General features: G+C 50.8%; 1 protein-coding gene across 7 annotated transcripts in view; it reads left to right on the top strand.

Annotated features, from left to right (window-relative positions):
- The window catches only part of phldb1a (pleckstrin homology-like domain, family B, member 1a), a 34,010-nt gene that overhangs the window by 6,759 nt on the left and 5,404 nt on the right, over positions 1–21,847 (top strand). For 3 of the 7 annotated variants that reach the window (XM_056595042.1, XM_056595043.1, XM_056595040.1), the window contains exons 4-22: positions 378–548; positions 2,883–2,984; positions 4,196–5,247; positions 7,748–8,014; positions 8,503–8,658; positions 9,397–9,534; positions 10,752–10,880; positions 11,753–11,908; positions 12,210–12,320; positions 12,703–12,792; positions 12,993–13,109; positions 13,827–13,949; positions 14,658–14,858; positions 16,014–16,154; positions 17,512–17,625; positions 17,724–17,802; positions 18,171–18,315; positions 18,731–18,821; positions 20,682–20,828. In XM_056595042.1, coding sequence (XP_056451017.1) covers positions 378–548; positions 2,883–2,984; positions 4,196–5,247; positions 7,748–8,014; positions 8,503–8,658; positions 9,397–9,534; positions 10,752–10,880; positions 11,753–11,908; positions 12,210–12,320; positions 12,703–12,792; positions 12,993–13,109; positions 13,827–13,949; positions 14,658–14,858; positions 16,014–16,154; positions 17,512–17,625; positions 17,724–17,802; positions 18,171–18,315; positions 18,731–18,821; positions 20,682–20,828 — 3,530 coding nt within the window. Of the gene's footprint in view, positions 1–377; positions 549–1,891; positions 2,095–2,882; positions 2,985–4,195; positions 5,248–7,747; positions 8,015–8,502; positions 8,659–9,396; positions 9,535–10,751; positions 10,881–11,752; positions 11,909–12,209; positions 12,321–12,702; positions 12,793–12,992; positions 13,110–13,826; positions 13,950–14,657; positions 14,859–16,013; positions 16,155–17,511; positions 17,626–17,723; positions 17,803–18,170; positions 18,316–18,730; positions 18,822–20,681; positions 20,829–21,847 lie in introns of those variants that run through there. The other 4 variants (XM_056595046.1, XM_056595045.1, XM_056595044.1 and 1 more) reach the window with 4 other exon arrangements.

Below are 21,847 nucleotides of genomic sequence, written 5' to 3'. Positions count from 1 at the left end.
TCCGTTCGATAGCCGATTGGTGACTCACCCCAGCAACAGTGAGCTCCACACGTTTAATCAGAGCGTGGCAAGATACAAGATGCACAAAACTTTATTTCAACACGATCAGGGTAGGGGGTGAAGTCTTTCAATACAGAAGGGCTGGGCTGGGCTCCGAATCCACTTCAACCCAACCTCAGGACACATGTAAACATATAGACACTAAACCGGGCCACACAGGTGTATAAACAACAGTAGACGGGAGGAAACGACATGGTGATGAGTTTATTACTGCAGGGTTCAGGTTTTGACCTCCCTACGATACCCAATCAGAGGCGTCCGGGGGATGTCCCACGTCTGTCTTCATGCGTCTTCCCTGTGCTGTGTGGCTGCGTCAGGGAGGACCACGCTGGGCAGCGAGGAGGCAGACATCCCCCTGCAGGGCGCGGGCGTGGCCCCCCAGCACTGCTACATCCAGCACCAGGCGGGCTGCCTCACCCTGTACCCCTGTGGGAACCAGTGCTCTGTGGACGGCCTGGCCGTCACCAGGCCCACGCGCCTCACCCAAGGTAGCACAGAGCGGTAGAGACAGCAGCCCATCGGCCGTTTGTCTGTCTGTCTGTCTGTCTGTCTGTCTGTCTGACTGACTGACTGACTGTCTGTCTGACTGGCTGAATGTCTGTCTGACTGTCTGTCTGTCTGTCTGTCTGACTGGCTGACTGTCTGTCTGTCTGTCTGTCTGACTGGCTGACTGTCTGTCTGACTGGCTGTCTGTCTGTCTGTCTGACTGGCTGTCTGTCTGTCTGTCTGTCTGTCTGTCTGTCTGTCTGTCTGTCTGTCTGTCTGTCTGTCTGTCTGTTTGTCTGTCTCTCTCTCTGTCTGTCTGTCTGTCTGTCTGTCTGTCTGTCTGTCTGTCTGTGTGTCTGTCTGTCTGTCTGTCTGTCTCTCCGTCCATCTGTCTGTGTCTGTCTGTCTGTCTGTCTGTCTTTCTGTCGGTCTGTCTCTCCGTCCATCTGTCTGTCCATCTGTCTGTCTGTCTGTCTGTCTGTCTGTCTGTCTGTCTGTCTGTCTGTCTGTCTGCCTGTCTGTTTGTCTGTCTCTCTCTCTGTCTGTCTCTCTGTCTGTCTGTCTGTCTGTCTGTCTGTCTGTCTGTCTGTCTGTCTGTCTGTCTGTCTGTCTCTCCGTCCATCTGTCTGTCTGTCTGTCTGTCTGTCTGTCTGTCTGTCTGTCTGTCTGTCTGTCTGTCTGTCTGTCTGTCTGTCTGTCTCTCCGTCCATCTGTCTGTCCATCTGTCTGTCTGTCTGTCTGTTTGTCTGTCCTCCCTTCCTTATTATTATTCATTCCTTGCTTCCTTCCTCCTTCTTTTGTTGTTTCTTCCTTAGTTTCTCCGATTTTTCTTTTCTTTATCTTTCTTTCCCTTTTTTTTGTCGTATTTGAGTCAAAATGGAAATGTGGTCCCCTGTCCTTTTCCCTCTCTATTACAGTAACTAGAATATATCCTCATATATATAAACAAAAGCCCACCAGGGACTCGGGAAAGAAATATCAACATACCAAAACCCAACTTTCTTTGGTGATCCATTTAAAGACTATTGCGTCCAGAGACTATAATTCACCCAAAAAATAAACATTGAGTATCCAACCAAAGATATTGTTATTTTACTAAACGTCAGTAAAAGACAAAGATCGGCAGTGTTACTCGTTTGAGGTCATCCTGGCATAGAACAAAGCTCCCGTCAAACCTATGGACAGTTACAAAAGTATACACCCTTGTGAGCTTGAACCTAGGCCACTATTTACAGCACAACCAAGAGACCCCACCCTCCACCCTACTCCCTCCACCCCCCCCACCCTACTCCCTCCACCCCCCCCACCCTACTCGCTCACTGCTCATGACACAGGACTCCAGCCCAAAGCCCACAACCATAATGCCCCTCAAGACAGAGTTAGCCTCCAGCGCCTGTAGCCGGGGTCAGCTGCTATATAACTGCTACACTTTAAGGACCTACTGCTAGCAGCAACCTGTTGTTCAAGGTGTTGTTTTTGTTGTATGTTGTTCCCTATGGGGGGTTTACACTTTGCGTTGGTAAGGACAGGGAGTTAATCCATGCTGGGGTGAGTTGTTTTCTCTGTTAATGTGATTGTTTGTACAGTAATGAGGTGCATTGAAGTGATACTGCTTATTAATTATGCATGCAAGTAAAATTCCCATGATGAAACTGTGTTGAATGTGTTGACACATTTAGTGACACAAGGGACATTATGAGATTAGATTAGTCACTTTTGCACATATTTGATTTCTTTCTACGCTTCACTTATTCCCTCACACTTACTGTAATATGGAAGTTCGCACTTTGCTAAAAGGTATTTCTGCCAGAAGGCCACGTGACATTACAATGTGCCTCTACAGCATGCAACCACATTTTTAATCATAGATTGTAATATTGTTTCACAGATCCATAGGGTACTGAAAATAATTAGGCATTAAATAAAAACAAATTCGACATATTGGAATAGTCCTAATTCCTCCCATATCTAATATACAGTATATGTAAGAAGACATTTTGTAATGTGGTCTGACATCATCAACACATTAAGGATGAATCTAAAGGTATATATTTTTCAAGTTACTCACCAATCCTAACCACCTATGTTCCACCATCTCTGCTGTTTTTTTACACCTTATTGTGGACGTTAGCCCTTACGGCAACATGTTGCTAACGGCCCCTGGAAGGTCCTCTTCACCAACATGTTGCTAACGGCCCCTGGGCGGTCCTCTTCACCAACATGTTGCTAACGGCCCCTGGGCGGTCCTCTTCACCAACATGTTGCTAACGGCCCCTGGGCGGTCCTCTTCACCAACATGTTGCTAACGGCCCCTGGGGGGTCCTCTTCCCCGACAGGGTGCATGCTGTGTTTCGGCCAGTCTGCCTTTTTCCGCTTCAACCACCCAGAGGAAGCCCTCAGGATGAAGAGTATGAACGCCAGCAGAACTCATCAAGCAGGTGAACACTTAATAACACTTATATACCCACCAGGTTATCTTATTTCAACATTTCAATGTATAGCTTACATTTTAATGAATAAAATATACCCCCAGGTTAGTTTTCCCATGTTTTGCATGTGTTATGTTATTGTTTATTTTTATTTTGAACTTATGCAGTAGATCTCTGTCCCCAGCATCCAATGCAGGAGCAATAACGGAACAAAGATATAATTTGTACAAGTCTCCTCCATTATAAGTAACCTGGTTTATTCAATCATTACTCGGCTCCCAGGGTCTGACCCCAATAAAAAGAGAATTGATTGAATCAGTGGCTAAAACCGGCAGACTCGGAAATTAGCCCTTTTCTTCTGATTCCATGTCTTTGAAGCACAAGCCGTTCCTTCCATTATGTTTGGTTATTTTTCTGCCCTGTCGACCGGAGCATTAGCTTCCTTCCTTGCTCTTTACCTTGCTGCTGAGTCTATATCAGACCCATTCTGCCCTGACCTTATAGCGGTCCAACCCGTGGTGGCTGACCTACACTGTGAGCAGCCACGCCTGCTCTCTCTGCTGTGTGTGTGTGTTCGTGCCCACACTTTTCCTGCCTAAGGCCCAGATTGCACGCGGTCTAATTGAAGCATGTAGCTGTAGATTTTATATTTAGCAGCTCCAGGTCCCTATAGGATTACCACACTAAGGAACAACACATCCTAGCCTTCCTATGGGTTACATTAGCCTCTGCCTGTTAACTACATGCTCACATGAATGTAGTGTGTGTGTGTGTGTGTGTGTGTGTGTGTGTGTGTGTGTATGGATGTGTATGGATGTGTTTGTGTGTATGTGTGTATGTGTGTGTGTGTGTGTGTGTGTGTGTGTGTGTGTGTGTGTGTGTGTGTGTGTGTGTGTGTGTGTGTGTGTGTGTGTGTGTGTGTGTTTGTGTGTGTGAATGCGTTTGCATGCATGCGTTTTTGTGCGTCTGTCTGTGTGTGCGTGTGTATGTTTGCGTCTAGGTGTGTGTGTTTGTGTCTAGGTGTGTGTGTCTGGGTGTGTGTGTCTAGGTGTGTGTGTGTGTATATGTGTTTGTGTCTGGGTATGTGTGTCTAGGTTTGTATGAGAGTGTGTCTAGGTGTGTGTGTGTGTGTGTCTAGGTGCACACACACATACACGTATATGTGTATTGTCTGTATTTAATCCCTTTTAATGAGACAGTTCCAACGATCTCCCTCGCAGACTTCAGCAACGTTCCCAACGGCGGGGGTATTCCAGGTCCGGCGGACCACCAGGATAACCCAGACCACCGCTCCATGATCCCCCCGGACCCCCCGCTCCAGGACCCTCTGGGGTTCAGTGACTACGACTGCCCCTCCCCCTCCTCCTCATCATCCTCCGGTCCCGGACAGACCCCGAGCAGCAGACTGACGGCCCCCACGCGACCCCCCTGCTCCCCGGGGGCCAAACCGGTCCCGGTGCCACGCCCGCGGGCCTCCCCTCCCGTGGCCCCCAGCCACGGCTCCGGGGGGGGGCCCCGGGTTGCCGAGAGCCCCCGGTCCCTCCGAGGCAGCCGAGCGGACGTCTCCGTGGGCCCCAGCCCCAGTCCGTCCCCCGCGGCCCCGCAGAGACCCACCCCACGGGGCTCCCCGGCCCCGCCGGCCCGCCCCAGAGTCTCGGGCCCCTCCCTGCACAACCGGCCGCCCAGTCCCGTGCGGGATCAGGGCCAGCTCCGCCCCCGCAGAGACGACGTCGCCCCCCAGAAGCAAAGGACTCCAGAGGGGGCAGGAGGCAGCGGCCAGAGAGAGCTGCCGCCCCACAGCTCCTTCATGTCCCGGAGCACAACAGCTGGCTTCCTCCAGGGCTCGTCCTCCTCCTCCTCCTCCCTCCCTTCACACCCCTCTGCCGCCAGCAGAGCTGCCTCCGAGAGCCCCCGCGGCCACCGCAAGGCGCCACCCCAGAGCCAGGCCCCCCACGGCGGGATGGTCCGCGAGCAGCCCCGCGGCCACCTGAGGACCAACTCCGGCTCCTGTCCCGGGATCCAGGGCTCCTCGGTGTCTCTCTCGGGGTCCTCGCCCCTCACCAGCCCCGGGAGGCAGAGGAAAGGATCTCATGGGGCCGCTGCGGCGGGGCCCGGCGCCGGCAGCAGGGACCCCTCCTCCGGCGCCGTGAGGCCCCGCACCAGAGAGCGGAAGAACAGCATCTCGGAGATCAGCGACAACGAGGACGAGCTGCTGGAGTACCACCGCTGGCAGCGGGAGGAGCGCCTTCGCGAGCAGGAGATGGAGAAGCAGGTGAGCTTCCTAATGCGGACCCTTACGGCAGATCTGGTGGCCAGCGGCCCCTGTAAGGTCCAGCTTTGTACCAGTCTGAAGTGGGACAAGTTTAGCGTCAACAATGGCAGACATCATCGAATATCTGCATCGGGGTCGGGGAGGGGGGGGGGTGCATCTTCCAGCAGAGCTTCCAGGGGGATTACTGGCACCGGTTAGCCAATGTTAGCCCTGAGTGACAGCACGGTGTGTATTCCCTTGACGCAGCCCGCTCGGAGGAATCCGAAGAGCAGCGGGCGTGTCTGCTCACCGCACTACACTATATTTACCTTTCCTCGAGTGGAACTGAAGCCGCCTCCTCCACTTCTTGGACTTCCTTCTCACGGAGGTCGCGTGGATCTTATAATCCACGCTGAGTCTCTGCTACCAACCGATCCATGCCTGCCACAGCTCCCCTCCAGCCATGCACGTGGCCCACAGCCTACTGCTCAACCACTACCCCCCCCACAATCCAGCCGGAATTTGACAGCTGCAGGGCGGGGGGGGGGGGGGGGGGAGGGGGGCGTTGCGGGAGGGAGGAATTCCTGGCTTTCCATGTACACAGGCTATTTCAGTGACCAAATGGACTGCGGTAATAAATACGAGTGGAGTGACGACACGCGCTTGTGTCTGAGCGGGAGGTTTCTGGAGGCTGGTGTGGCCTCACCGTGCAGAGGCTGGCGTCAGAGCTGGACAGTGTGATTGGGAGATCAGTACTACGTTACTGCAGTCATTTGCTGCACCACTTTTGTTGTTTGGGTTGTTGTCATGGGTGTTGACTCGCTGTTGCATTGGTGCTGTGACACCGAACAGCATCGATTGATGATAAAAAAATGCATAAATCATTCTTAACACGCTATTTAAATCAAAGTCTAATAGAAGCATATTTTTAGTACACTGAAGCTGACTTCTGCAGCCTGTTTGAACAATAGGACTGGAGCCTTTAAGAATTGCTTTGGGTTCTTTGGTAACTAATTCTATTGTGTTTATCGTACATCTACAAATTGACATTGTTGTTAATATTCAGCGCTATCTGAGCTTACGGTATTGTCACTATCTCCGGTGAATTGTCGTTGTCGTTGTCACAGTTTCCTTGTGATGAAAGTAAACGCGGTTATTTTAACTAGTGGATGACTGACATTCCACAACATCCATTGCTGTGTGCTGGAGAGTGAGTCAACGGATGCAGCCGTCCTCCACCCCTTAGCCAAGGGGTTTGAGATCTTAACCCTGCTTTAATGAAGCATAACCACGTGTTTACATCACACAGTGGACTCATATATACACCTGGTAGGTTCCTAGGACAAGTAGGTTCCTAGGACACTTAGGATTGTCTCTTCGCTTTCTCTCCATTGAAGGAGGTTGAAGTGAATTATGACTCTGAAGCTATAAGTTTAATCTTACAACATACGTTGCAGGACTGGATTCTTTCAAATGACAGTGTGGTCTGGGACCAAAGATGAGTGAGGACAGGACCTTACTGTAGCAAGTGAAATCCCCTTTGAAAAATGCCAGGAATGGGGAAACATTCTGGCTGTGAACTGAATGTGAATGAGATGTTCTGACTACTGGCAAGGGAGGGAAAGATAACAGAGAGACAAACTGTCTTGTCAGCACAGTGCTTTGGTGCAACATTTCTGAACTGAACAATGTATTGTTCAGTGAGTACAAATGAAACCGTTCCACCTCGTCTTAGTGCTATACACCGTGACCCAGCGGGCTCACACGGTTAAAGTTAAACACAACAGGAGTAGCGTAACAGATCCTCTGGAGAATCTAGGCGTAAAATATGATCTAGTCCCGACCCAACTGTATAACGTCCCTGTACTGTATAGTCTGCTACGGACCTTCCTCGTGGCGAGAGGGAGAAAACTATTCCAGCGCTGTGTGTCTTCTGCTATCGGGTTGCAGGGGCCGTCCGCCGCCAGCCCTCGACAGCTGCCCAAACAGGACAATGTCAGCCAAGGGCGCCCGCCACCCTGCAACACGAGCCGCATGACGTGCCAACACCATTGCTGCGTCTCAATTGCGAGAATGCCTCCTAAATAGATGGCAAATATATAGGTAATAAGGTGGCACAGGCCTGTCCTGATGCCTGAATTAAATAGGTAGCGTAGGAGGCTAGGTGGTATGGTGCCTTGATTTAGCAGAATTCCAAGGAAGCAGTCATGCAATTCCTCCTCGTGATACAGACCCAGCCCGTGTCTCGCCACCTACCCCCTGTATCCCCTGCTCTATGCGCGCCACAGTAGATCAGGAGGTCGAGCGGGTGGACGAACCCCGGCTCCTCCTAGCTGAGCGTCGAGGTGTCCCTGAGCAAGACGCCTCACCCTGACTGCTCCCGACGAGCTGGCTGTCAGCCTGCTCGGTGGACTCCGCCGTCGGTGTGTGAATGTGTGAATGAATGGTTGTAAGTCGTAAATGTAAACGCATTCACGCGGTGCCTCCTGGTGACCCAACCCCCGTTCCCTCTGCTCTGCAGGAGCGCCAGAGACTGGAGTCCATCCTGAGTCTGTGTGCAGAGTACAACACCAACCGGGAGGACCCGCAGGGGGACCCGGGGGAGTCCATGAGGGAGGGGCTGTTCCCCAGAGGCGGGGAGGGGGTCACTACCAGGGGCCTCTGCCCGGACGGGGGAGGCTGGAAGGCCCTGCATGGAGGAGGGGGAGACAAGCCCCGTATGACGGCGGAGAACGACGAGGAGAACCAGAGAGAGGAGTCCAGCAGCACGGAGAGCACTCACCAAGAGGTAGGGGTCGGGACCTTTGATCTTTGACCCATGACACTAGCTTTCACGCCCTTTGGAATGCACACACTTGTAGATGTGTGAGAAGGAGTTAGCAAGGCATGAGTAGGAATAAAGCACAGGTTCTGCTGTGTTTGTTTTGTTGTTTGTAGATCAATGAATCAGTGCCCACTTATGGGCAAAGGTGAAGTCATGTTTGTGGGTTAGCAAGTTATTTACCTTGAAGATAGTTTACCCTCCTACATGTCTTATTTAGAGGGCTGTTTTAATTGAACGGCTCTGCCTTGTCCTTTGCGCACTGATCTGAAGGTGTGGTTAGCCTCGCTCCACCAGAGCCCCTTCCTCAAACGTTTCCCAGCCAGTCAAAGCCAGTTCCAACCACAGGAGGCTCCTATAAAAACATTCAGAGACACTGAGACCCGGTGAGGGGGTTCTGCATCGCTGCTTCCTCCATGGTTCTAACCCAGGGCTTAACCCCCCCCCCCCTGCAGTGTGAGGACCTGCTGGTGGAGCTGGGCCGTGGCCCCGGCCCCCGGGAGCAGCACGGCCCGCTGGGGGAGGAGAGGAGCCGGGCCCTGGGCCGCATGGATGAACTCAGCAGCAGAGTCAGCGAGCTCGACCTGCAGCTGCAGGAGACCAGGCAGGAGGTCAGCATGGAAGCACAGCCACACATGAACACACGCGCACACATATTATACACACGCCATGCACACACGTGTTGCACACATGTTGTCTGATGTAGCACCCCGTCAGCCACATGCCCTACCTGCTCCTTAATAATCAGTTTAATAACCCACTATAATTAGCATTGGATAAACGTCTCCTTACAAAGGGGTAGTAATGTTTTAGCATAGCTTGCCATAGCATGCAAAAGGTTTATCTACTCTCAATAGTATCCCGTCTATAGCGCTATTGTTTATCTTTACAAATGAGCCGACTATAAGACCTGTATATCATGAGTGCATATTTAGTTTGCTCCTGGCTTGTGTGTGTGCGTGTGCGTGTGTGTGTATGTGTGGGTGTTTGCTTGTGTGTGTATGTGCGTGGGTGTGTGTATATGCGTTTGTGTACTTGTGTTTGTGTGTGTTTGTGTGTGTGTGTGTGTGTGCGTGTGCATGTATGTATGCGTGCATGTGTTCATGTGTGTGTGTGTGTGTGTGTGTGTGTGTGTGTGTGTGTTTGTGTGTGTGTGTGTGTGTGTGTGTGTGTGAGTGTGTGTGTGTGTGTGTGTGTGTGTGTGTGTGTGTGTGTGTGTGTGTGTGTGTGTGTGTGTGTGTGTTCATGTGTGTGTGTGTGTGTGTGTGTGTGTGTGTGTGTGTGTGTGTGTGTGTGTGTGTGTGTGTGTGTGTGTGTGTGTGTGTGTGTGTGTGTGTGTGCGTGTCCAGGTGGAGATGGAGCGCGCGCTGCTGCAGGCGGAGCGGCGGGAGGAAGAGCAGCAGATGGAGGCGGAGTCGGAGATGATCTCACGGCTGCAGCTGAGACTGCAGCAGCTGGACGAGGCCACCCAGAGAGAGAAGGACAAGGTGGGGAGACCACACAGGGGGCTCAGTACCACCAAACATGAGTGTTGACACCTGTCCAGTGCCGCTGGTATCTCAGTGCATGTGTGAGTCACAGGGTACGGGCTGGCCGCTGAACACACTCCCAGAGTTGATGTCGAGGTCTCAGTGCATGCAAAGTGAGGTGAAGCCCGTTCCGTCATTGTGTTCTCCTCCACGTTTCCTCTTGAGGATTTCCTCTGTGGCGGTGGTGAGGCCATCTCTAAAAGCATTCCTCCCACTACGGTGCTGGACGTTTCAAAGTGATGATGATAATTGTATGAACAGAAAGACTTTACTGACCTCAACTTCCCCATCAGGGAACCACATGCCTGCCATATAATCGGTCTGTAGCCACAGCTGTGATGATAAAAGCACCTGTTCTGAGAATGCAGCTGAAAGCACATTAGATGCATCATTACTGACTCGCTTTTTCCTTCCTGTCTCTTTTAAGTTTGTTCCTCTGAAACTTCTACAACCCTGGCAGCTATTAACACACTGACTACTCTGTTTCTAAGACACCTAATCTGTTTTGGCTTATTAACTGTGATGCTGGGCCCTTTGATGTTTGAGTCAGTTCCGGGTTTTGCCAGGTTTGAAGTGTTTGTGTGTGTGTGTGTGTGTGTGTGTGTGTGTGTGTGTGTGTGTGTGTGTGTGTGTGTGTGTGTGTGTGTGTGTGTGTGTGTGTGTGTGTGTGTGTGTGTGTGTGTGTGTGTAGTGCATGGAAACAGATACGGATACATTTGTATGCATGGTGTATACAGATAATTGACTGTGTGCATTTGTGTATGGGTGCACAATGTGTGTACCTGTTTGTGTGTGTTTGCGTGCTCGTTTCTCCATGTGCATGCGCACGTCCGTTTCTGTATGTGTGTGTGTGTGAATTTATTTTTGCTGGTGTGTGTGTGCAAGAAAATGGAAAATGTGCGGGCTCCTATTCGTGTGTGTGTGTGTTTGTGGATCTGAATTTGTATGACAATGTGGAGGTGCTTATGTGTGTGTGTGTGCGAGAAAGTGTGTGAACTTGTGTGTGTGTGTGTGTTTATGTCTGTATGTGTATGTGCACATGTGGGCACCTGCGTGCATTTGTGTATGTGTGAACATGTGTGTATATTTGAGTCTACATGGAAACGTGCGCAAGGGCCCTTGTGCATGCGTGTGCGTGCGTGTGTGCGTGTGTGACGATGCCTGTGTGTTTTTAGGGCAGGGCTAGTGTCTCGGCAGAGAGGACTGTGCTGGAGAGGCAGAGGGCTGGGTACAGTGAGCTGAAGAGACAGCTTGATAGATGCGTCTTGTCTGACAGGGAACAGTTACAGGAGCGGCTGCACAGGGTCAGTGTCTCTCTCCCCCAAAGCTCTCTCTCTCTCTCTCTCTCTCTCTCTGGTTCCATGGCTCTCAGCTATAGTGTGTAAGCGCTGACACCATGGCACATCGCTGGCTATACGGTAGCTTCTGGAACAGCAAACTGTTTCAGTTTGAAGCGCTGCAGAACTGCCGGTTGACCTGCCCACCGACCTCACCACGCTTGTCTGTCCTTCCCCCCCTTCCTCGCTTTCTGTCTCCCACGGTGGATCCGTCATAGAGTGTAGGAGATCTGTGGGGTTTGTTTGTTTTGTTGCCTCTCTGTGAATGATGGCTGCACCACTGTTTGCCTTCGCTGTCATGTTGGATGGCTGCTCATTTTCCACTGCTCTCTCTCCTTCCAGATCCAGTAATTGACACGCCTAACACATAACACATAGTGACGTTGTTAACACCTTTGTCTCCATTGTTCCTCTATGTTCATCTATCATTTCTATCTAAATGTTTTTTTAGAAAACACAATTTTGATGTTAAAGTTGGGTGAATAATGTTTGTGTGTGTGTGTGTGTGTTTGTATGTTTGTGTGTGTATGCTTGATTGTTCCTATCTGTGAATGTGTATGTACGTGTGTGCGTTTACGTTAATGTGTGTGTGTATGCATGTGTATGTGTTTGTTTGTCTGTGTGTGATTGTGTATTCAATGTGTGTGTTTGTGCGCGCATGTATGTGTCGGTTTGTGTGTGCATATGTATATGTGTGTGGTTGTACTTGCATGTATATGTTCGGTATGTGTATGTGTGTTTGTTTGCGTATGTGTGTGTGTTTGTGTGTGCGTATGTATATGTGTGTGTGTGTGTGTACGTGCATGTATGTGTGTGTGTGTGTGTGTGTGTGTGTCCAGGAGGCGGAGGCCCTGGACGTGGGCAGCAGGAGGTTTGAGGAGCTGGAGTTCTGCCAGCTGGAGCAGGAGAGCAGCCTGGAGGAGAGGAAGGAGGCGCGCTGCAGCCAGCTCCTCCAGGAGAAGGCCGAGTGCCACCGCAGCCTGTCCCGCAGGAAGGTAAACAGGCCGGGCCCCCTGGCCCTGCAGCCCTCTGCTAGGGCCGTCGCCGCAGGAACCTTCTGAATTAAAAAAACTGAAATTAGTTTGGTTATTATTGTGGTACTTTATTCGTAAGAGAGAACAGTACAGATTTATGGAAAACTTGAACTAAACTAAATAATTCCCCACAGAATACAACCTGTAGTGTCATTGTTTCGCTTTGTGATCATAAATAGACCCTGTTTTGAGTGAGTTTTCTAGTTTAAGAAGCAACTTCAGTCATGTGACAGCATGCTGAGATCTGATTGGTGTTCCACAGGAGAAGATGGCCGCCCTGGAGGCTCAGGCCAATCAGCTGGGAGTACAAGCAACTCTGGAGTGTGAGAAGCTGGCCAAGGACCGGACCCTGATCCTGCAGATGCTACACAAGGTTGGTTTATGGGCCTTATTCAGCGTGCGGCCATCTTGGTTCTAAACGCTAGCTGGGGAGGGTGAATTCCATCTTACCCTCTTTTAATTAAGTTGTATAACAATAACAATATTACAATCTATAAATAGTTTGCTAACGTTTCTCCTCTCAAGTTAAAACCGTTGTCGACCAGGTTGTTTGCAGAACTATTACTATAAACAGTAATATTAATAACAATAATAATAATAATATATATTGTTTCTGTCCTCAGAGGAAATCTTTAATTGTGACATTCCTGTATCATGCTACATATCATTGCTTGCTGATACGCAGCACACACCACTAGCTATGTGCTGCTAGCCATTGAGAGCTAAAGGCCTGGTGTCTCTGCTGCTTCCCACAGGAGAAGGACCGGCTTTGTGTGCTGGAGCAGAGATGCTACAGCCAGGCCGAGGGCAGAGGCCCCCCACAGATCACCTATAACGCCTCAGAGGTAAGCCAGGAAGATCAACACATCTTCTGCCTCACTGCCTTATTATTTTATTTTCTTCATTTGTAAAATGTCTGTGTTTGGCTCCATGGAAGTCATTCAGAACAGCGTTCAGTCGGACTCGAATCACTGAGGAGACGGATCAGTGAACGCGCTGACCATTTGGGCTTTGACTAAAGGGGACACTTTTTTACAACGCACAGGAGCCTTCGCTTCACATCAGCGAACCGGACTTTGTTCGTGAAGAGGGGGGTCGTGATAGTCCCCTTCCCGCCACTACTTCACTCTCACCTCAAGCCTACCCCCCCAGGCCCCAGGAGGTAAAGGGCCCTCCACAGCGGGTCCTGGTTGCTTTTTGACAGAGTGCTAACAAAGCCTGAGCATATAACTGAGTGGCGTAGGAGTCACTGGCTCTGGTGATTCAGAAGATAACCGGAATGAGCGCACGATCGGATTTGATTCTCTGAGGGAACTGACGCGGTCTGAGGGTGGTTTCAAGCCCGCTGTATATGTGTGTGTGTGTTTTTTTGTTTGTGCTTAAGTGTGTGTGTGTGTGTGTGTGTGTGTGTGTGTGTGTGTGTGTGTGTGTGTGTGTGTGTGTGTGTGTGTGTGTGTGTGTGTGTGTGTGTGTGTGTGTGTGTGTGTGTGTGTATGTGTCTGCGTGTGGGTGTGTGAGTGAGATAGTGAGAAGTTGAAATATTAGGATGATATGCAGTTGCAATTAACAAGTGAAGTAATTGTCATTGATTATAATGTTTGGAGTGGTTCTGAAGAGCATGGTCTTCCTGTCTCATGTGGTTTATGGCTGAAACCTTCAGAGCCTGAGACTGAGGAGGGGAGGGGCTTGCATGGCGAGCTGTGTCCCCATGCTGGAGACACAGCGATTCAGGGCTGAGAGCGTTGTGCTCTCGGCGGACCCCTTGCTGTGCTTGCCGTGTTGTTGTTACCCAACACTACCTTTACTTTTGCTTCCCCCCCCCCCCTTCCAATGCCCCTCCTTCCTCTCTGTCCTCCGGATGTGTTGTCCGTGGGTGCAGGAGTACCTCAAGCTGTCTGACGTCTATAAGATGTACGGGAGCGCTCTGACAGCCCACTCCTCCTCCTCCACCGCTACTCTCCACTGTCTCTCCCTGGCCGCCTCCCCCGCCCTGTCCAGCGAGGTAGAATCCCCCACTGTCACCCTCTCTCCTTCCTCTCTTGTTTTCTCTCTCCTCTCCTCCTTCCCCCATCCCTCCCCCCCCCCACGCTCTCTCTCCTTCCCCAGTCTTTCTTTATTTCTCTCTCTCTCTCTCTCTCTCTCTCTCTCTCTCTCTCTCTCTCTCTCTCTCTCTCTCTCTCTCTCTCTCTCTCTCTCTCTCTCCTCCCTCTTCCTCTCGGTCTCTCTCTCCGTCACTGTACACTTAACACTAAAATCAAACCTCAGGGAATGCAGGATATCTGCTTAAACACACGTGATTGGCTGAAATGATGTCACCAATAAAGCACACACTTTCAGCCAATCAGAGATGTTGTTTGATGCCACCCCCGCGGTTTGGTTTGAAGGGTTTGGTTACTCTCGTACAGATATTCTTTATTTATATTTCTCCTCCTTTCTGCTATCTGCTTGTATAATAAATAAGAGTGTGTCTGTGTGTGTTTCTGGGTACTTTTGTGTGTGTGTGTGTCTGTATATGCCCATGTGCATTTGTTTGGATATGTGTGCGAACATATGTATGTGTGTGTGTGGGTGTGTTGTTGCGGACTTGTGTGTCTGTGTATGTGTGTGTGTGTGTGTGTGTGTGTGTGTGTGTGTGTGTGTGTGTGTGTGTGTGTGTGTGTGTGTGTGTGTGTGTGTGTGTGTGTGTGTGTGTGTGTGTCTGTGTGTGAAGGAGTACATCACGGTCAACCAGCTGAGCCAGATCTTCGGGATGCAGAGGGTGGACCGCTGTCCCACCTCCTCCTCCTCCACCTCCTCTTTCCAGTCATTCCAGCTAGCCCCCGCTGCTCCTCACTTCTCCTGCAGATCATCTGCATTTCCTCCTCCTCCTCCTCCTCCTCCTCCTCCTCCTCCTCCCATCTTCTCTATCCAGGTCTGAGCCCCTCCCTTTTCTCCCAAGTAGTTTTTCCAAAAATTCTGTGGGTTCAATTCAAAAGGTATTGATTCCCTTTAATGCTGTTGATACCCGTTCTCCATCTATGCTGCAATCTGAGCTTCGGAGGCTGCAACCACACGATCCCCAGTAAGACACCACAGTGTAGCCATGTGGCGTAACAAGGAACTCCACACATAACATGCTACATATACAGAGCCCTGCCTGTTCATTAATGACACGTATCTACACATTCACTGTAAGTAATAATAGTAATAATAATAAATGAAATTTATATAGTGCTTAATATGGTACTCTAAGACGCTTTACATATTGCCCTTACATATCAAAACTATGTAAGACAGACTAGGAATAAAAGAAAAACAGAGGTTAAACATGAAGAATAAGGTGGGAGTTAGGTGGGGAAGGCTAGTGTGAAAAGGTATGTTTTGAGGGCAGATTTGAAAGAAGAGAGGGTTGGAGAGACTTTGATGTGGGAGGGGTGTGAATTCCAAAGGGTCGGGGCAGCAACTGAGAAGGCCCGATCACCCCAAGTCCGTCGCTCAGTCCGTGGAACTTGTAGCAGGTTGGCAGAATTGGACCTGAGGAATCGGGAGGGGGCGTGGTGATGGAGGAGGTCGGCAAGGTCGGGGGGGGCTAGGCTGTTGAGGGCCTTGTAGGTGATGAGTAAGATTTTGTAGTTGATTCTGTGTTTAATTGGAAGCCAATGGAGTTCACGGAGGACAGGTGTGAAAGTCACTATGTATGAAAGAGAAAAGCATAAGCCAAATAACCAAACAGTTATTATTAACTAGTGTTAGATTTTCTGGATGAGCTGGGCCGGGGCATAAAGTAAAAGTTGGAAGCGGTTATTATCTTATCCAATGCAAATCTCATCCCATGGTGGGCCCATTTATTCACCCAAAGACACTAATCAATTACCACGCGGACTCTAAAGTTATCAGAAATTATCCGGTGATCGCAGCCTCCCACATTTTCAATCCCATGTCTATCACAATATCAGAAGGTGATACATGATGCTGCTTTGATCTCTTTATGACTCTGGCACCATCTCTTTACCTCCTCCACCTTCCCCCATGCTGCTCCTTCCACGATCCTATCCTCTTCTCCTTGGGGTTCTTCTCGGGGCTGCAGAGCCACCAGCTCCACCAGGGGGCGCTGCCTGCTATGAACCTGGAGCGCTGGTACCAGGACATCATGGCCGCTGGGGAGCACCAGCAGGCCTGCCCTCCCCCGCTGCCTGCCAAGTCCTTTTCCTCCCGCAGGCAGGGGCAGGTAAAGCCCTTACATTTCTTTATATCTTTCTCTCTCTCTCCCTCTCTCGCTTTCTCTCTTTCTGCTTTGATTCTGCTTTCTCTCTTATCACCTCAGACCACCTCATGTTGTGTCACAGTGCAGCGGAATGGTTGACATTGAGTGTTCTTCTTCAGTGAGTCATTGTTGCCGACTTTGTGTTCACAGGACTTTGAGATCACACTGTGCAATATGCCGAAATCTGGGAATGACTGTGTTTATGCATATAATCAAAATGGAATATTCGTTTTATACTTGTTCTCAACACTCATGACATCACCAAAAACTGGTAGCCTATGGTATTAGTATAAGTATTGGGATATGTTTTTATTAAGTATTATTATTGGCATTAGTACAAGTATTAGCAATGGTATTCACTGTTCAGAAAAGCATCCTGGACCGATGGACTGGTCAGGAGCAGTTTCACCTGCACAGCTCGAATATTAAACTCATCCCTTCGAGGCAGCCGACTGTGATGAATATTTTAACAGTACAGCGCCCTCTGGAGGACTAAGAAGATGTAACAACAACAACTCTCCCTAGTAACACGCCATGTGCTTGCACTATAACGCACATTGTAAAAACACGTTATGCTCAACACTGGGTTAAAACGGGGAGCCGCATTCTGCTCACACTCAGACTAATGTATTGATTCACCAATCAATACATGTTGCAGAAGCAAACATGTGGTCATACATGGAGAAGACACATCATCAATGGTGTTGAGAAAACAGATTGATTGACAGACGGACTTTGAGACTGACATACAGACACATACTGAAGGAGTGCCAAAAAGACACAGAGACTGACTGATGGACAAACAGAAGGCTGGGATGGACGGACAGGCAGGCAGGCAGACAGACTGTCAGACAGACAAAAGTAGAGACAGGCAGACACAAACACAAACTGATAGACGGAAAGACAGACACAAACTGAAGGCCTGCCAAAAAGGTATTGATACTCACTACCGGACAGACAGATAGACATACATACACATGTCTTAATGTCTGACTGTCTTAAAATACAGAAATAGAGACTGATTGGGGGACGGAGAGACATAGAGTCTTACTGGTGGACAGACAGAAGGCTAGGACAGACAGAGACAGACTGACGGACAAACAGACACATACACTGACTGTCTTAAAAAGAAAGCCATAGAGTCTGACTGGTGGACAGAAAGAAGGCTAGGATGCACGGATTCGGCCAGACGGACAGACAGACACATATACTGAAAGACCTCGAGACGGAATGGTCGACGGGCAGAGGCACTAACAGACAGACAGACAGACAGACAGACAGACAGACTGTAACCGTGAGCTCCTCCTGTCTGATTCTCCAGCCCAGACCAGACGGAGACGGCAGTGGACAGAGACAGTCGTGCTCCCAGCCCAGCACTGCCACGCCCCTCCCACAAGCCAATGGGTTCTCCCACGAGAAGAACGCATCCACCAGGGTGAGGGGGGACGGGGAGGAAGCATCGTGTATAGAGGGTGAACCCGACCAGCAGATCGTTGGCTTATGTCCGTTGTCTCCTGTGCTCCTTACTATCAGGATCTACAGCTGCTGCTCAAAGAGCTGTCACATTCGTCCGACACAGAGTCCAGGAGACAGTATTCTCTGCAGTGCAAAGGTAATACCCCAGACACACTTCTCCTGTACTGCTCACTCACCCAGGATGCAACCTTTCAACAGTGTGTTCCTAACACCTGATTATCCCGTCTGGGATATTAATAAAGAACACCTTCTGTAACTTATCTTTACCTTATGAAACCCCTAGTGGAAAAATGTTCAGTGAGGGGAAGTTGTATGAAAATTATAAAATGTAATTTTATCTAAAAAAAGTGTGTATAGTCGACCTACTTCATGCGTTGCCAAACTGCAGGTGTAAACAAGTGTCTCACAGCGTTGTCATGACCACCTGTCACCAGTAGGAAGTGCTATAGCGTCAGTCTATGAGCCGTCTAAACAAAGTACGTGGCTGTCTGTCTACCACCTCAGGTCCATCTCCCACCGTGCACCACTCCTTCCTGCACCACCATGCGCCACCTAGTGGCAACCAGGCGTACGACACGCTGAGCCTGGAGAGCTCCGACAGCACAGAGACCAGCGTCTCCGCCGGCAACTGCGCCTGTTCGCCAGAAAGGTGAGAGAGACTGCCGCTGTTTCCATGGCAACACTCGAGTCTGCCCCCTTGCCTCGTCGAGACGGGTCACCGCCGTGTCTTTTACTCCTCCTTGACAACATGTTTTGTTATATGTGTCTGTTCCCTTGACTACTGCCGCTCACTGCCTGTTGCCATGCCAACCGCCTCTAAGTTTTTCCCGGGTTTCCTGAAGCAGAGTTGATCTCGAGGTTGTACACCAGTGAGACGTGAAGCTCCGCCCACTTCAGACAGCCAATATAATTGAATAACCTTCTGTTTTAAATACGGTGCTTTAAATAGGCTTATTACCACCACTACAGCCGTCACCGCTTAGTGGAGTGTGTGGTCGTCTGCCCTCCGGGCCTGGCTGTGTGTGCGTGTGTTGACAGAGGCTCTTGTGTCCTCTGCGGTTCAGTGCCAGCGGGCAGGAGGCCCAGCGCATCGAGGAGATGGAGAAGATGCTGAAGGAGGCGCAGCAGGAGAAAGCCCGACTGGTGGAGAACCGCGTGAGTCTCCTAGCAACCTGCCACACCTGGCCTAGTTTCACACTTCAGACCTTAGATACATCTAAAGTCTGAGGTGGGATTTTTGATTCATCTTAAGTCAGGTAGCAAACAAGCTCAGATCTGGGTGAAGGGGGTGTATCACTTTCTTTTGCTTATTATTTACTTGCGCTTTGTTTGCTGGAAGCAAACATCTGTAAGCGTGTAATTGGGTATTAACAGCAAACACAAACCCAGGCCAGCAGCAGTAAACTGTTAAAAAGTGCCTGTAAAGGATTAAACCAACACTGTGCAGTGTGGCCACAGTATAAATCCTCCAGTGCTTATAAAGCTTACCAACTCACACAAATTAGTTATTAGACAAAGCTGTAAACAAGGCATTACCCCGCCCCTTTCAGCCCTGGTTTCTGGCTCAGGCTCTGTGTGGTCCCCCCGTCCCTCCCCCCTGTCCCCCCCAGAAGAAGTTCTGCTACATCTAAGTCGGACTACTACCCAGATCACACCTGGCCCAACACGGACGGTAGATAACTGATGGATGGATTGGATGCTCCTTTCCCGTCTCCCCGTTAAAGCAGAACGTGACCCCCTACACCACTCGGTGTGTTGGGGGTTTACATTAGACCGCTCTCTCTCCAGGTCCTCCGCTTGCTAAAGCTAAATGGAAAAGGCGGTTCAAAGTGGAGCCGTGCGTCAGTCGTGCTCCAAAACTAAACCAAAACGGAAAGCAGTTTACAAAGGCAAGGTCAGGGGGTTTGGATGTCCTCTAAAGACCTCTAACGGTTCCCTGTCCCCGCTTCCCCGTCTCAAACAAAAACCAACTGCATTTCAAGGTTCAAACGGATTCTCCCATAACTCAGGCTCTTTAAAAAAGACCAAACCAGCATGAAATGGCAACTTAATATTTCAATATTGCATCGTTTCAAATCAATGTTTATTTAAGGATCTGCAAGACTGTAGGGAATGGTTTGACTGGCCATACCTAATGGCAGAGGAATAGATACATAGACACTATGTGTGATCCCCTAAGACGCTCATATGTATATAGACATTAACCATGGCTAGTACTACCCCTAAGACGTGTGTATATAGACGGTAGACTTACATGCGCTACACCACTAAACCCCCGGTGTCTCTCCTGACGTGAGGAATTAAAATATTTGACTATCATTACCATCCATCCATCCCCCCACCACCTCCCTTATAATTACTATGTTACTTATCTTTCATTCTCTCCATCTGTCTCTCCCACCTCTCCTCCCCCTGCTCTCTTCCACCTCCCCCCTACTCCACCTCCCCCTCTCATCTTCCACCTCCTCCCCCTTCCTCTCCTCCCCCTCCTCTCCTCCCCCTCTCATCTTCCACCTCCCCCCTACTCCACCTCCGCCTGCTATCTTACGACTCCCCCCTCTTCCTCAACCTCCCCCCCTGCTCCTCCCTCCTCCCCTCCCCCACCTCCTCCTTCCTCTCTACTACTCACCCTCCCCTCTCCTCTTCCTCCTCCTCCCCCTTTCTATCCTCCGCCTCCCCCCTTCCTCTTTCGCCTCCCCCTCTACTCCTCCCTCCACCTCCCCCCCTCCCCCTCCTATCCTCCCCCTCTCATCTTCCACCTCCCCCCTACTCCACCTCTGCCTCCTATCTTCCACCTCCCCCCTCTTCCTCAACCTCCCCCCCCCACCCCCACTCCTCCCTCCTCCCCTCCCCCACCTCCTCCTTCCTCTCTACTCCTCCCTCCTCCTCTCCACCTTCTCCCATCTCCTCCTCCCTTCTCCTCCTCCTCCCCCTTCCTATCCTCTTCCTCCCCCTCCACCTCCCCCCCTCCCCCTCCCCCTCCTCCCCCTCCCCCTCCCCCCCTTCCTCCTCCAGGAGCGGGAGGTGCAGGCCCGGCTGCAGATGCTGGAGGAGGAGCGCCGGCGCCGGGAGGAGGCGGAGCGGAGGCTCCTGGACGAGGCCTCCCACCGGAGGAGGCTGGTGGAGGAGGAGGTGAAGCTGAGAGAGAGGCACTTCTCCCAGGTCAGTGGAGGAGGAGGAGGAGGAGGAGGAGGAGGAGGAGGAGGAGGAGGAGGAGGAGGAGGGGGAGGGGGGATGGGGAGGTGAAGCTGAGAGAGAGGCACTTCTCCCAGGTCAGTGGAGGAGGGAGGAGGAGGAGGAGGAGGAGGAGGAGGAGGAGGAGGAGGAGGAGGGGGAGGAGGAGGGTGGAGGAGGAGGTGAAGCTGAGAGAGAGGCACTTCTCCCAGGTCAGTGGAGGAGGAGGAGGAGGGGGGGGGAGGAGGAGGAGGAGGGGGAGGTGAAGCTGAGAGAGAGGCACTTCTCCCAGGTCAGTGGAGGAGGAGGAGGAGGGGGGGGGTGGAGGAGGAGGAGGGGGAGGTGAAGCTGAGAGAGAGGCACTTCTCCCAAGTCAGTGGAGGAGGAGGAGGAGGGGGGGGGGAGGAGGAGGAGGAGGGGGAGGTGAAGCTGAGAGAGAGGCACTTCTCCCAAGTCAGTGGAGGAGGAGGGGGAGGAGGGTGGAGGAGGAGGAGGGGGGATGGGGAGGTGAAGCTGAGAGAGAGGCACTTCTCCCAGGTCAGTGGAGGAGGAGGAGGAGGAGGAGGGGAAGGAGGAGGAGGAGGAGGAGAGGAGGAGGAGGAGGAGGAGGGAGGAGGAGGAGGAGGAAGGGGGGGGGGGATGGTGAAGAGGGAAGCAGAGAGAGGGGGATGGGGAGAGAGAGGGGGGAGGGTGGAAAAGAGAGAGAGAGAGGGAGAATGGGAGAGAGACAACGGGATGGGAAGAGAGAGATAAAGAGCGAAAGAGTGAGAAATGTAAACAAATAATAATATTCATTCTAACAGTCTATAAAACAAGGAAGTATAGAAAGAAGGAAAAATTAGCAGAGAAAGGACATTCAACATGTAAAAATAAAAAGAGACTGAAAGACTGACAACAAAGATAGAAAGAAACAGAGAAAAATACAAAGAAAACCACAAAGACAGAAAGAAATACAGATAGGAAGGAAGGAGAAATAAGTATTTATGGAGAAGGTACATTCAACACAT

The sequence above is a fragment of the Gadus chalcogrammus genome, chromosome 7 (assembly GCF_026213295.1).
Source record: "Gadus chalcogrammus isolate NIFS_2021 chromosome 7, NIFS_Gcha_1.0, whole genome shotgun sequence".
Lineage (NCBI taxonomy): Eukaryota > Metazoa > Chordata > Actinopteri > Gadiformes > Gadidae > Gadus > Gadus chalcogrammus.
This window is presented reverse-complemented; position numbering and strand designations above follow the sequence as displayed.